This window comes from Fulmarus glacialis, unplaced genomic scaffold, assembly GCF_000690835.1.
Source record: "Fulmarus glacialis isolate BGI_N327 unplaced genomic scaffold, ASM69083v1 scaffold21455, whole genome shotgun sequence".
NCBI classification, from domain to species: Eukaryota; Metazoa; Chordata; class Aves; order Procellariiformes; family Procellariidae; genus Fulmarus; species Fulmarus glacialis.
In genome coordinates this window covers 2,504-14,503 of record NW_009212608.1, presented here as the reverse complement: position 1 = coordinate 14,503, position 12,000 = coordinate 2,504, and the positions used below count along the sequence as shown (strand labels likewise).

Here is a 12,000-nt window from a genome sequence, read left to right as displayed (position 1 = left end):
CTGGCTGTTGGCAGTGCACTGGGGACGTGGGCTCTTCTTAACTGGGAATATCTTCAAGGTGGGGTCTGGGAGCTCTGCGTCAGGGCTCGGAAATGTGGGGGGAGATGTGATTCATGAGCATGTTCTTGCAGTATGTATGTACACCAGACATAGCGTTCAGAGTATGTGGAAACATTTTTAACAAGCCTTTCTGATAGCGTACACTTTGCCTTCCTAAAAATTTGGGGGGGAAGTGATTTATTACGTGAAAACTGAAGTTCTTAATATATAGTTGCAGTTCTCATTGCCATTAATACTTTTGTGCTTTGCAAGCGAGTGAATAAGCCATCATTATATGTTCTGTGGGGGAAATACTCATTTCGCTGATAAGAAAACACCGACTTGGAAGAAGTGCTGCTATGGCGCTCTGATCTGTGGCACTATAGATGTCCCTTGTGCTTTGCCGTTCGGGATGTTTTATAACTTGCGCTGAATGGTCCAGTGTTACTAGCTGGACCATATGGATGTTCAGATCTTTCCTAATGCTGGGCTAAGCAGTCTGGCTAGATTCACTGAAAAGACTCGGGCAGTGAAAAATGCCTTCAGGCATTTATGTCCTGCTCCCTTCAGGACTGACAGCATGTTTGAAGGTGTTTTACATCTGCAGACACCTAGTTTTCCAGTAATAAACCACTAGCATGTTGACCCCGCATACGCAGTGTTGTATCTGAAGAGCTGGGTTCAGTAGGTGTGCTCAAGACACGTATTTCCTGAACAAAGTCGAGCAAAGATGAGGTTGGTTTGGCTGTCCATTTTCTCTCTGGTCCACAGATCAGTAGGCAGAGGCACTGTAAGAAGTTTGTAATTGACCTCTGTTAACAGATGGTAGCTTTGTAACTAAAAGCATAAATTACTGGCAGGTTTGACCCTCAACCTGTGTTGTAGTGAGATTTTTGATGAGAGGTTTTTCATTTCACTCCTTGCTGTTTGGTTATGTCTGCAATTAGATGCATTCATCTGAGCAATTGTATGTTTGCATTCAAATCTGGTTTCTTCTCCAGTTTGAAGGAAGGAGTTGGGTACAGGTCCTGAATACGGGTCTCAGAACTCCGTGCTGGTAGCTCTGCAGTCAGTCCATGCTGGTCACGTCGAGGCAGTAGGTACTGTATAGTAAACAAACAAGCAAAAATACCCGCAAATTAATTTTTTTGTGCTTCATACAACATATTTACATGGCCAGAGAGAGAAGGAGAGCATTAAGTGAGTGGTGAGAATGCTCACTTAGAGTGTGTGAGAGTTAGGGTCAGGGTCCTGAGTGCACCTGGAGCCCGGAATTGCCCTGTCTCACCTGGGCCCCCCACCTGCACCCACTCTGCATGTTGGTCCTGGAGCTGAGCCCACAGGCCCTTGGTTGTTGCCTGTGCTGCTGTTGCTGGCTTACTGACTGGACTTTGTGGCCTGGCCTTGAGCTTGGGTCATCACCTTGCAGTTGTCTGGCAGTCACTGGGCTGCTGACAGGTCCGGTTACCGTCACCATCCCTGCAGTCTGCGGGGAGGTCGCTATCCCTGCCTGTGTTGCGGTTGCCCTTGGCTTCTAGGTTGTCCTCCCTCACAGAGCAGCCCTGTCCTGGCAGGTATACTCAAATTCCTGATACTGAATGACCGTCTGGGTATGCTTCTGGGAACTGGAGATCCACACTGAGGTCTCTATTTCTAAACTTAGCAGATGAGCTATAAAATTGCCTTCTTACCTTCAAGGCCAAGGAGCTTGCCATGACTTTAACGAGAAGAGATGCACAACTGACTAAGCACTTTCCTCTAGCCTTTAGTTACCTAGCACACAGACAGCTCTCCGGCTAGAGATAGGACTCCTCATCGCTCTTCTGCTGGTCCACCACAGTGTTTCCAGAAGGCAGCACACAGCCAGGTCTGCTGTAACCACTTCCCGTGCCTAACCTGGTTAGGTGACCAATGAAGGTGGGCTTGAAAAGGTAAGGAGCTACAAAATCCACAGGAATAAATACACTCCTGTGTGCTCTGCCTCTAAATTTGATTATTCCCAGCCAGTCTCATTTGCAAGTGTAGGAAGGGCGAGTGTCTTACCATTTACAACCCTTCGTGTTTGTAGTGATGTTGTTATTCTTTGTACTGAGCTGTAAGATCTTCAGGGCAGAAGATCTCCAAGCAGACAGATTCCTAGTGCAACTGGTGCTGTTCTTAATGGGATGCTATAGCAAAAGCTCGGCTCTGGAAAATGCCACTGTTTGTAAATTTAGTAAAGCTAGCTCATATTGCACATGAAATGAAGATGCCAGGAATTCAAAACTGAAAAGGCAGGCTCAAATTATAATAGCTAAAAATAGATACTTGATTTTGGGTATGGTAGCTGTGACTTGCAAACCTTTACATTTTCAAAGCTGTCAAAACCCCTTCTAAAATTACCTTTCATGAGTAGAGTGGATAAATTACAGTATCACTAGCATGTTCCTCACACCTATGTATTGCCAGCTTAATAAGGAAAATAATTGTTTTATTTTTGAGGTGTACTTGAAGGCTTTATTATTAGCTGTATCTTCAGCTTTTAATTAATTTTCGAATTCATCTGTTGCTATATGAAAGCCATTTGTGGGGTGGTCTGCCAGCCATATCTTTCCTTTGAGTGAATACATTTCCTTTTCTAGTCCTAACTTTATTAGTATTTGAAACCACTTTACTGTTCCCTTGTCCCAAGCTGAATTTGGGGGTCCAGGAGATTACAAACCTCATCCCAGCTGTTCAAACTCAGATCAAATATCAGAACCTTCTGATACAAAGCAACAAGCTGCTTTGTTGGTAAAATTAATCCCAAAATTTTTAGAGGAGTAGTTTTGCTTGAGCAAATTTCATGCAAGTTCAAGTGTTGTTTGTTCATGTCAGTCTTAGAGCAAATCATGTGGCACAAAATCAATGTGAAAATGTAAAGCCATATTAAAAACATATCATGTGTCCTTGCCAGTTTGATGATTGGAAATGTACTCCTCTGTATATCTGGGTCAAACGGCTGGGAAGTACCTTACTCTCTAGCTCTGGTACAGTCACAGAAGTGTTGGCCAAGGACCTTTCCTGAGTCCTTCTCCCTGTGTCAAGGCTCTTTCTGTGCTTTCCCATTTTAATTGCTGTTGAATGCCTCGTAACCTTCCCAGGACACTGTTGCGCACATATGGGAACACACACAGACAAATCAGTTATTAAATTGGTGAGATTAGCGGGTCCATTAAAAGCCGAACAGTTGGAGGAACCGTGTACTGAAAACGGTTTTGAATAGCACAGCAAAAGCGAAGAGCAGGGTTATAAGACTGTTGTTTCCACTTTCATCTATGGTTATGCAATGAAGCCTATTATTTTCTTTTCATGGCAAATTTAGACGCTTCTTTTTGTGCAGAGGGATGTAGTCCCTGGTGGCACCTTCCCGTGTGTTCCTCCTCTCAGCACAGCACAGCACAGCCGTGCTGCCCCTGCCCTGGAGGCAGCTCCTGCCTGCAGTTGGGCCGCTGAATCCCCAGGTGGGAAGTCATCTACTGCTTCTCCTCCAGCCCAGCCTACACCGCCCAGGGTAGGAGGGTAATCATGACTTTTACTGTCTACGTAGGAACATAGGAGAGGAGCTGAGAAGGGATATTCTGCCTGTACGTACTCCGTAGAAGCATTAACTGACTTTGAGGTATGATTACACTACACAAAGCAACGCGGTGTTAATATATAAAGTAGTAGTAAAGTGGTTTAACATCACACTAGAGTTGTCTGGGCTCATTATGCACCTCAGAGGACTAGATTGCTTCCTGACTAGCCTGGATATCCCTGTGCTGCATCAGTGTGTGGAGTGTAAATACAACCTAGCATGTTTTTACCAGCAAAACCCCTGTGTAATAGTTAGCTTCAAATAATGTTAAATTTAAAGTAAAACCTAATGAGTGTTTTCTGATTGCTTTTCAATTGTATCTGTTTCTGTGCTTCCTAATTCAATTTGGAGGTTGAGGGGACAGAGGAGGAATTAGTTTTGGATGAAACCTGGTTGAATTTTTAGACAGGAGGCACTGCTTAATGATTTCAGTCATACATGCATTAATTATAAATAATAACTTGAAACAGTGTTGTTGAATTCTTAAACTTAGATTTTGAAAGTTAAATATTCATAATTCCTCCTTTGCCATATATTTTTCCACCCTTCTCTCCCTCCCTCTTTCCTACCAGATGTCCATTTTTTGTTTTTTTTTTGGCTACAGATGTCTGCTCTTAAAAGGCAAGGTGTTACACTAGGCTTTAACAGCACTTGTTCTAAAGCTCATTCTGTGCTCTGCTGTATAGCATCCTACAGTCTAGGATTTAATAGTAAAGATGCTTTTTCTTTCCCTGCCCTTGAGAACGTTCTTTTTAGCAGAAACGTCTCACGTTTCTTTCGTAGTGATGTGATAGCAAATAGAGATGTTCACTGATACATAAATAAAATGAGATGCTGTAGTACTGAAGTAATTAAAATGACTGTTCCATTTCCATGTATTAGAAAGACGAGTACAAAGACCCCTTGCTCATCTGAGACAGCTACCTCAGAACATAGCATCTACTGTGAAATACAAGGTGTAGTTCAATATGGCAAAAATAATGCAACACATTCATAGTTCCTGTAAATAAAAATTCTATGTAACTGGTAAGAAACTGGAATCAGACCGCATGCACAGCAGTATGAAAAATAGAATTTTACATTTTAAGACTTAAATTCAAAGTGCCAAAGAATGAACCAAAACACTGATTGCTGTAAAGAAATTCTTCGTACGTGAGCAGAGTATAGGCTGAATATGAAATGACAGCATAGCGAAAGAAAGGTATGAGGCAGCATGAAGGCTATTCTTATTTATGCAAAAATACTCTGTGACTAAAGCAGCCGCTTCAAACTCTGTGGCTTCCTTCTCCAGCTGGTAAGCTGTAAGAAGGACAACTGCGTATACCCTCCAACAGAGGCTGGAGGAGTTACGAGCATGATGGACGACAGGATCAGAGTTCAAAATGGTGTTGATAAATTGGCAAGGCGGTCTGGAATCAGTGATACAACATGGAATGAAGGCAAGTTGACAGTGCTTTCTTTCATAGGAGAAAACCCCAGTGCAGAAATTCAGGATGGGAAGTAACTGGATAGCAAAAATTGTTGCAGAACAGAACTTGGAGATTACGAGGGACCAGAAATATGAATCAGCAATATGATGCATTAGTAAGGGTGCAAACATGTAAGGCAAGGATGAACCTGTTCTGTTCTGCTTGGTGCTGGCGAAGCTTGAGTGGCGTACAGTTTTGCAGAGCACAGTTTAAGACGGGAATAAAGAAACTGGAAAGATCTGGAGGGAAAAAACAAAGGAATTAAATCTTTCCTTATATGTCATTTTTTTAAGCTAATAGTAGCTGACTGGTAACAGTTTTCTGCTATGTAAAAAGATGTTATACGGGCACTGCATCCAAGAATAACAGCTTAATTTGTAGAAAAGGATAACTTGGGCTGAATGTGAAGTAAAGTCTAGGTTGATCCGTAAGGCATTGTGGAATGATCTTTATGGCCGACGGTGAGCCACAGGGCTGCCCTTTCTCTGTTGGGTTTCTTACTCATCTTGTGCTCCAGAGCCAGTGCTCCAGAGGTGGTGGATTTCAGGTATTATGAAGGAAAACAGGCCATTTCTCAGGGTGAGGAAGAGGGGAAAAAAGGTGGGGGAACTCACGGGGAGGCATAGAAGTCTGGGTATGTGTGAGGAAGCAGCAGCGGAGGATGTGGGACGAAGGAGAAAGTTGGTAACAGGCCAGAAGCATGAGGTAGTTGAGGGACCAGACAGTGAAAAACTGATGGAAAACAGGGAGAAGTGAGGGCGGGCAGACCTGGGAACCTCTAGTTTTAAGCAAACATTCCGCTTCTCTGCATGAAGATGGTGCTAGGTGACCTCAAGATGGTCTTTCTCAGCCCTGTCTTCCTTACTTGTCTGCAAAGAAGTGCAATAAAGCATTTGATTTCTCATCTGCAAACCAAACCTGTCCCCTTGTCTGTTGAATGCCAATGAAAAATATTCATTCTTGCTGCTAGGACAATTTACCCTATCAAATCTGATGTCAAATATGATGATTTTCACAGTAAATGAAACAAACTGCCTTCAGCTTGTTGGCAAACCCATTTATTGAGAAAGCAGTAGTGAGAGTGATGGATTCAGCTGGCACCTTGGTTTCGTAGCGCTCCTGCTTCAAACACTGGGGCAGAACAGGAGGCGAAACGCTTGTCACTGGGGCACCGAAATCTTTTTGTACTGTGCTGTGGTAACACAGTGCCGCCAACTCTGAAATTATTACTGACCCCAGATGACAAAGAAAGGCTTTGCACATCCTTCGTTAGACCCGGAGTGGAAGCTGTGGGTTGCCACATTTTATAAAATCAGATCTGAGGTGTTTTACTTCCAATAGAAGTTACCTTGTTCCTAGACATGTAACGGGGAATCACTGATACACGCTTGTACAGCACTTTGAAATGATGACACACGACCAGCTGGGTTAGTCCCGATTGTTAGGTTGTATGACGAAAGATTCCTCTGCATCACCAAAAAGGACAGAGGAACAAGGCTGGGTGGAGGACCCTAATAACCTAGACTGAGACGTGGAGCCTCCCAGCTGGCTGCTCCCAGGCTGATTGTTTTATTCTTTAGATAAAACCAACATTGTAATATTTCTTAATTATCTTTATTTAATTGCCTTATTTCCCTCATAATTACTTACAATTCATGCATTTCCCTCATAAAGTCATCTTTCTTCTACCGATATTTGCCTTCAAATTCTGTCCTCAGCACCTCATAAAATTCAAAATTTAACAAGGTAAACTAGCTTTGAAAATCAGATTGTGTTTGTGCTAATGTGCAAAGAGATTGACTTGAAGACTGCACCTTGACCTTGGAACTTCTGGGAGGAAAACAAATGCATCGTATTAACTGAGCAACCGTGTATCCCCAAAGTCCAGTTACCAGTTGTCTGGAAGGAAGGATACCCCATCTTTCACCTTCTTCATTTTTTCTTGGCTTTATACGGGCACATTTTTTTTCTGCTGTTTTCATGATAGCTGCTGCTTTTGTTATTCATGGACTAATTTCCACAAAACTTCTACAGTTTATCAGTTAATAAGGAGTTTTATCTTGTATCAGAAACTAGACAGCAAGTATGCTTGTTGAACATTATTTCTGTGTTGAACAGAAGCTGCGTGACCATTTTTGTTTCAAGTACAGTAAACAGCTGTCATTAGCTACTGTCTTGTGTGGAAATAATCTAGGTCACCACAAACTGAAACTGACCCCTAAATATATACTTTCATCCCATCCCTATTTTCTGTGTGCGAATTCCATTGAAAACCTAATTCTGATTTTTGTTAAAATGTGGGTTTTTTTCAAGAAGTACCCACTTACGGTTTTATACAAGCTTTGCGGCATCCATCTATGATATGTAAACGTTTCTAATGCAGTCTCTTGCTCAGAAGCATAAAAAACACTACTAGCAACTTCTAAAGATTATACACTCCATTTAGAATGAAAAAGTGCTTCTCTTAAAGAATACCTAGAAATTATGACTGGACTGCATAGGATTATAACATTTTTTATTACGATTATCTATGATAGAATTATTTTTTATGCGTAAACTTTTGTTAACATCACAAAAGTCTTGACAGATTACAGAGCAAAACTTCCTGTCTGATTTTTTTGTCAACTCCCCAGTCTACTGAAAACGGCATTAACATACATTTAGATTTTACAAATAAACCAACACAGTTCTAAATGCCCAAGATGTTGCAATATTTAAACTTACAATGTATGTTTTAAATATTTAATCCAATAGCGTTAAAGGGACACTGTCGAAGTCTTACGACTAAAACTTGGTAATCCTTAACAAAAATAGTCAGAGCCAGTTCTTTATACTTAAGATGTATCATTTACCTAGTAGTGCATTTCTTACAATACAAAAATAATTTTGAGACCCTCAAAAATTACTTTCAACTGGATTATAGCAGCAGCTTACTAACACGCCCCATTTTGGGCTATGTTCATGTAAAGTTCACTTCTGAGCTAGGAAACTATTCCCTAGATTTTGGTCAAGGAAAAAAACCCAAGCAATTGCTGTTATCTGTGTATACTTAATGGACTTAAGCATAGCTTAATAGGGCATTTTGACAGTGATCTGGACATTAAGGATCTTGTAGCTGATACTGAGCACAGATTTAAACAGAAGTGATGGAGAATATCTTTCCTTTTGAATTGGTATGCCTGTGAGCCTTCTCTTAGAAGCTCAGGTTTTACAATACAGTAAATCTGGCTACAGGGCTTCTAATATTGCATCAAATAAACAAACCAATAGTGGTATAACACAAAATGCTAATTCAGCATGATCTCAGTCTCCTAATGAACATTCACGAAATTTTAGCAACTGGCATACCTATTGGCAGGCTTTGTGACAGAAGAGGTCTCTCTGTCCACATTATTGCACGGGATTATCACCTACAGCCTTCACAAAGCATAGAGCAAGACTACTGCTGGTTTTATGCCACTAATTTGAAGGAATTTAATCAATTACTGTTGGGTAACCAGTGACATTATGCCTGGATAACTGGTGTAAGCTTCAGTACTATATGTTTCTTCAGCCATTCTGACTTTTCCCGCTTGCCCCCTTAGATCTGTGATTGCCCACTGTGAACCCTTGGCTATCAAGAAGTGTCCAGACTGCTATGTAAATAGCAGCATGCGTCAGCAGGCTAAAAAGGAAAACCACACTGTGGAGTTTGTTCTGGGCCTCTTCACTGAATGGCTTTTTTGCTTCCCAGGCTAACGTTTTGTATTTCTTCCTCTGGCCAAATGAGGCCAAGATAAAAAGCTCGTAGCTTCACTTATGACCAGAACTACCCACTGATTAAACGCTTCTCCTGTAATACACTGATGTACTTGGATTTCTCCAAAAAAGAGACTATGATCCAAGTGATAACAGGTCTTTCAAGTGCCACATTGCTACACCTGTCGTGCCCACTCACAATTTTGCTTCAGCTTGGAGGCAGGCACTGCTAATAAGAACCAGGCACATCACAGCCTATCGGTACAAATCCTGGTGAAGAATATATTCAAATAGTAAAGGCAGGATTGCAGAGATCTGTGAAAGGAGAAAAGCATTACAGAAGATACTCTCTTTCATGATTTTTAGACAGATGCTTTTTATTCTGCAACTTGTTTTTTTCACCAGAATTTACACCTATTAAGACGGCTATCAATTTCTACTCCCCCATGCCTTAGAACCCAAAGTCTGGGCTCCCTTTCTGTTGGATATAATGGGGGGGACAAGGGGGAAGCTTCCCCATGCAGTGAAAGCCAAACAAATGAGGTTAGACTCCACTAAAATTTGGGAAAAAACATTTGCACACTTTTTAGGAAAGTATATATGTCTATATACAAAAATAACATCAGACAGTGTCCTTTTAAGAAAGTTAAATATATATAGACGGTTAGAATAATTACACAAACTTCAACCATTTCAGCAGGTTTTAAACATCACACATTCAATTTTCATAAGCGAGTTACAATGTCATTTAGCATTTTCAATGTATTAAACTTCTTTTGGAACAGACTCACTTTACTTTTCAAAAAAAAAAAACAAACACACCAAACACTTCATAAGCAAACAGTAAACAGTTGAAGTTACATTCACTTTGTGGTAACAAGTGTACTGGCTGTTTAGTCCAGCACCTGCAGTAGGGCAAGGTAATGTTAAAGCCTCCATCCTTCCCCTACCACAGAGCATTAACAACCGAGTTACAATCCAGTCACATAAAAATACTCCTAAACACAAATAAAACGTTTTAGCTTGTCACAGTCCAGTTCTCTCAAATTTACAGAACAATGTACTCTGTAAATAATTTCTTTTTTATGAGCTCATCCAAAAAAAACCAAGCACATCAAGCAGGGGCTCAATCCACTTTGTACAGATTAGTCTAACACATTAATTCATTAGTTCACAAATTCTCTTCATTCCTAACTTGCACGCCTATAAGCAAAACGGTTCCCTAGCCCACGGTGAGAGTGCTCATTCTGCTCCTGTCGTGGTGCAGGCGTCCCCTGCACCACACCGGGAAGCACGAAAGCCTCAACAGTCCGTCTGCTGTTGGATCCGAATCAAAAGCTTTTTGGTTAAGCTGATGTATCTATACCTGCCAGCTTGGAAGTTTGGTCTATAGCATTTCCGTATGTTAATGGATTCTAAAGAAACTGCCAGACAGCTACTTTGCAAAGATGCAGGCGGTGATGGGTGCAACAGACACCGAGCGGCGGGTGACAACGGCTGCAGAATAGCCCTTGCCTCTTTCTGCCCACTGAGTCCTGCGTAGGTGCTGTTCTTGCTTTGACCTGACGGCGCTGCTCCCAGCACACACCAGGTCTTGGCAGGAGCTGCTTTAGGCCAAAACCTGAGCAGGAGTCGAGTGAATAGTCACAAACCTAGTGCTACATCAACAAGGTGTCAGGCATGAATGTAAAACCTCTCATTTTGGCATATATGCGTCTGTCAGAATCATAACAAAAATAAAACAATATATTTCAATCACAATACATGTGCAAACATGCCCTGAAAAAACAGAAAGAAAAATGGTAGTTTTGGCTAAAGCTACTAGCTTATGTGTTTTTTATAAAAATAGGAATAAAGTAGGCAAAAATAGGGAGAATTTTTGCAGCTCATCTGTATCAATTTGCCAGCTCTTTACTAATGCATACTGCTTTTGCTTGTATCAACGCTTTCACAAGCCGTTTGGTTTTTCAACAGGGAACAGATCACACAAAATGCACTGTCACTAAGAAGTGACTCTCGGATTTGTAATGCGAAGTGCTATGCTTGCAATGGATCTCATGGCACAAGTAGAAACCTTGTGACAAACCCCAGCTTGCGAAATGTAGTTGGAAGCTAAACAATACAGCCTTTCTGCCCCAAATATGTTGAAGTGACCAGGCAGTACCTTCTCCACAAGACCTCTGTCCACTAACTCCATCAGGCGCTGGCAGCTTGCAATGTAGTCACTTATTCTGCTGTAGGGAAGCCAGTCAATCATAGATCCGTCGTACACCACGTCTCCGCTGAACAAAATCTTCCGGTCTTTGTCGTGTAAGCAAATACTGCCTCTTGAATGACCAGGCATGTGCATGACAGTAAGCTGTCGGTCTCCAAGGCTGATCACATCCCCTGCAAATAAACGTGTTACAGGAAAACATTTGCATTTATCATAAATGTTAAACACCACAAAGAGTACAACCTACCCATACGCTGAGAGTTTGTACATACTATATATCCACAACAATGGGAGTGGGACATTTATTTTCTTGGTGAACACCAAAGAGGCATCTGAAAGATACACTTGATGTCAGGGTATTTTCCAATGATAGTAATAGTTAACACAGGCTTGGGCTTTATTAATTGAATCTGTTCCCACCCTAATAAACTAAACACTGTGAAAAGAAATATGATAGAGAAAATAAAACAGGAAACAAACAGAACACATCTAAGCCGGGTCTCCTTTGAAAGTTTACAAAGTAAGTGTTTCACCATTTGTTATGATTTTACCCTCACTTAATTCGCCTAGAATTCTGCTGCTGTTACTTTTGAAAGGCAAAATGACAGAACATAAATTGCTGGAGGAGAACCACACACTTTATTCATCTCATTCAATCAGATATATAAAAGTAGAACTTTAACACTAGGTCATTTTTTTGCCAGCTTAAATGTGAATGCCTTTCCATTGTACTAGTCACTCAACTGGTACTTTCAGCAGAAAGTCAGTCTAGGGATGGAGAACATTGATGGTTGGACTGGATGATCTTAGAGGTCTTTTCCAACCTTAATGATTCTAATGATTCTATGAACAGGCCAAGTGAGTCTGCTGTTGATTCTAAATTGTAATGCCAGCTTAATTATAAACTTGCAAAATTTACAGGTGGTAAATATGTAAACTTC

General features: G+C 41.2%; 1 protein-coding gene across 1 annotated transcript in view; it reads right to left on the bottom strand.

The window, feature by feature from the left end:
* Positions 1–10,846: 10,846 nt before the first annotated feature.
* MBLAC2 (metallo-beta-lactamase domain containing 2) overlaps positions 10,847–12,000 on the bottom strand; it is a gene marked incomplete at its 5' end in the record, with an annotated part of 3,654 nt that continues 2,500 nt past the window's right edge. The window contains one exon of the mRNA XM_009577941.1: positions 10,847–11,232. Within this exon, the coding sequence (XP_009576236.1) occupies positions 10,847–11,232 (386 nt within the window). The remainder of the gene's footprint in view (positions 11,233–12,000) is intronic.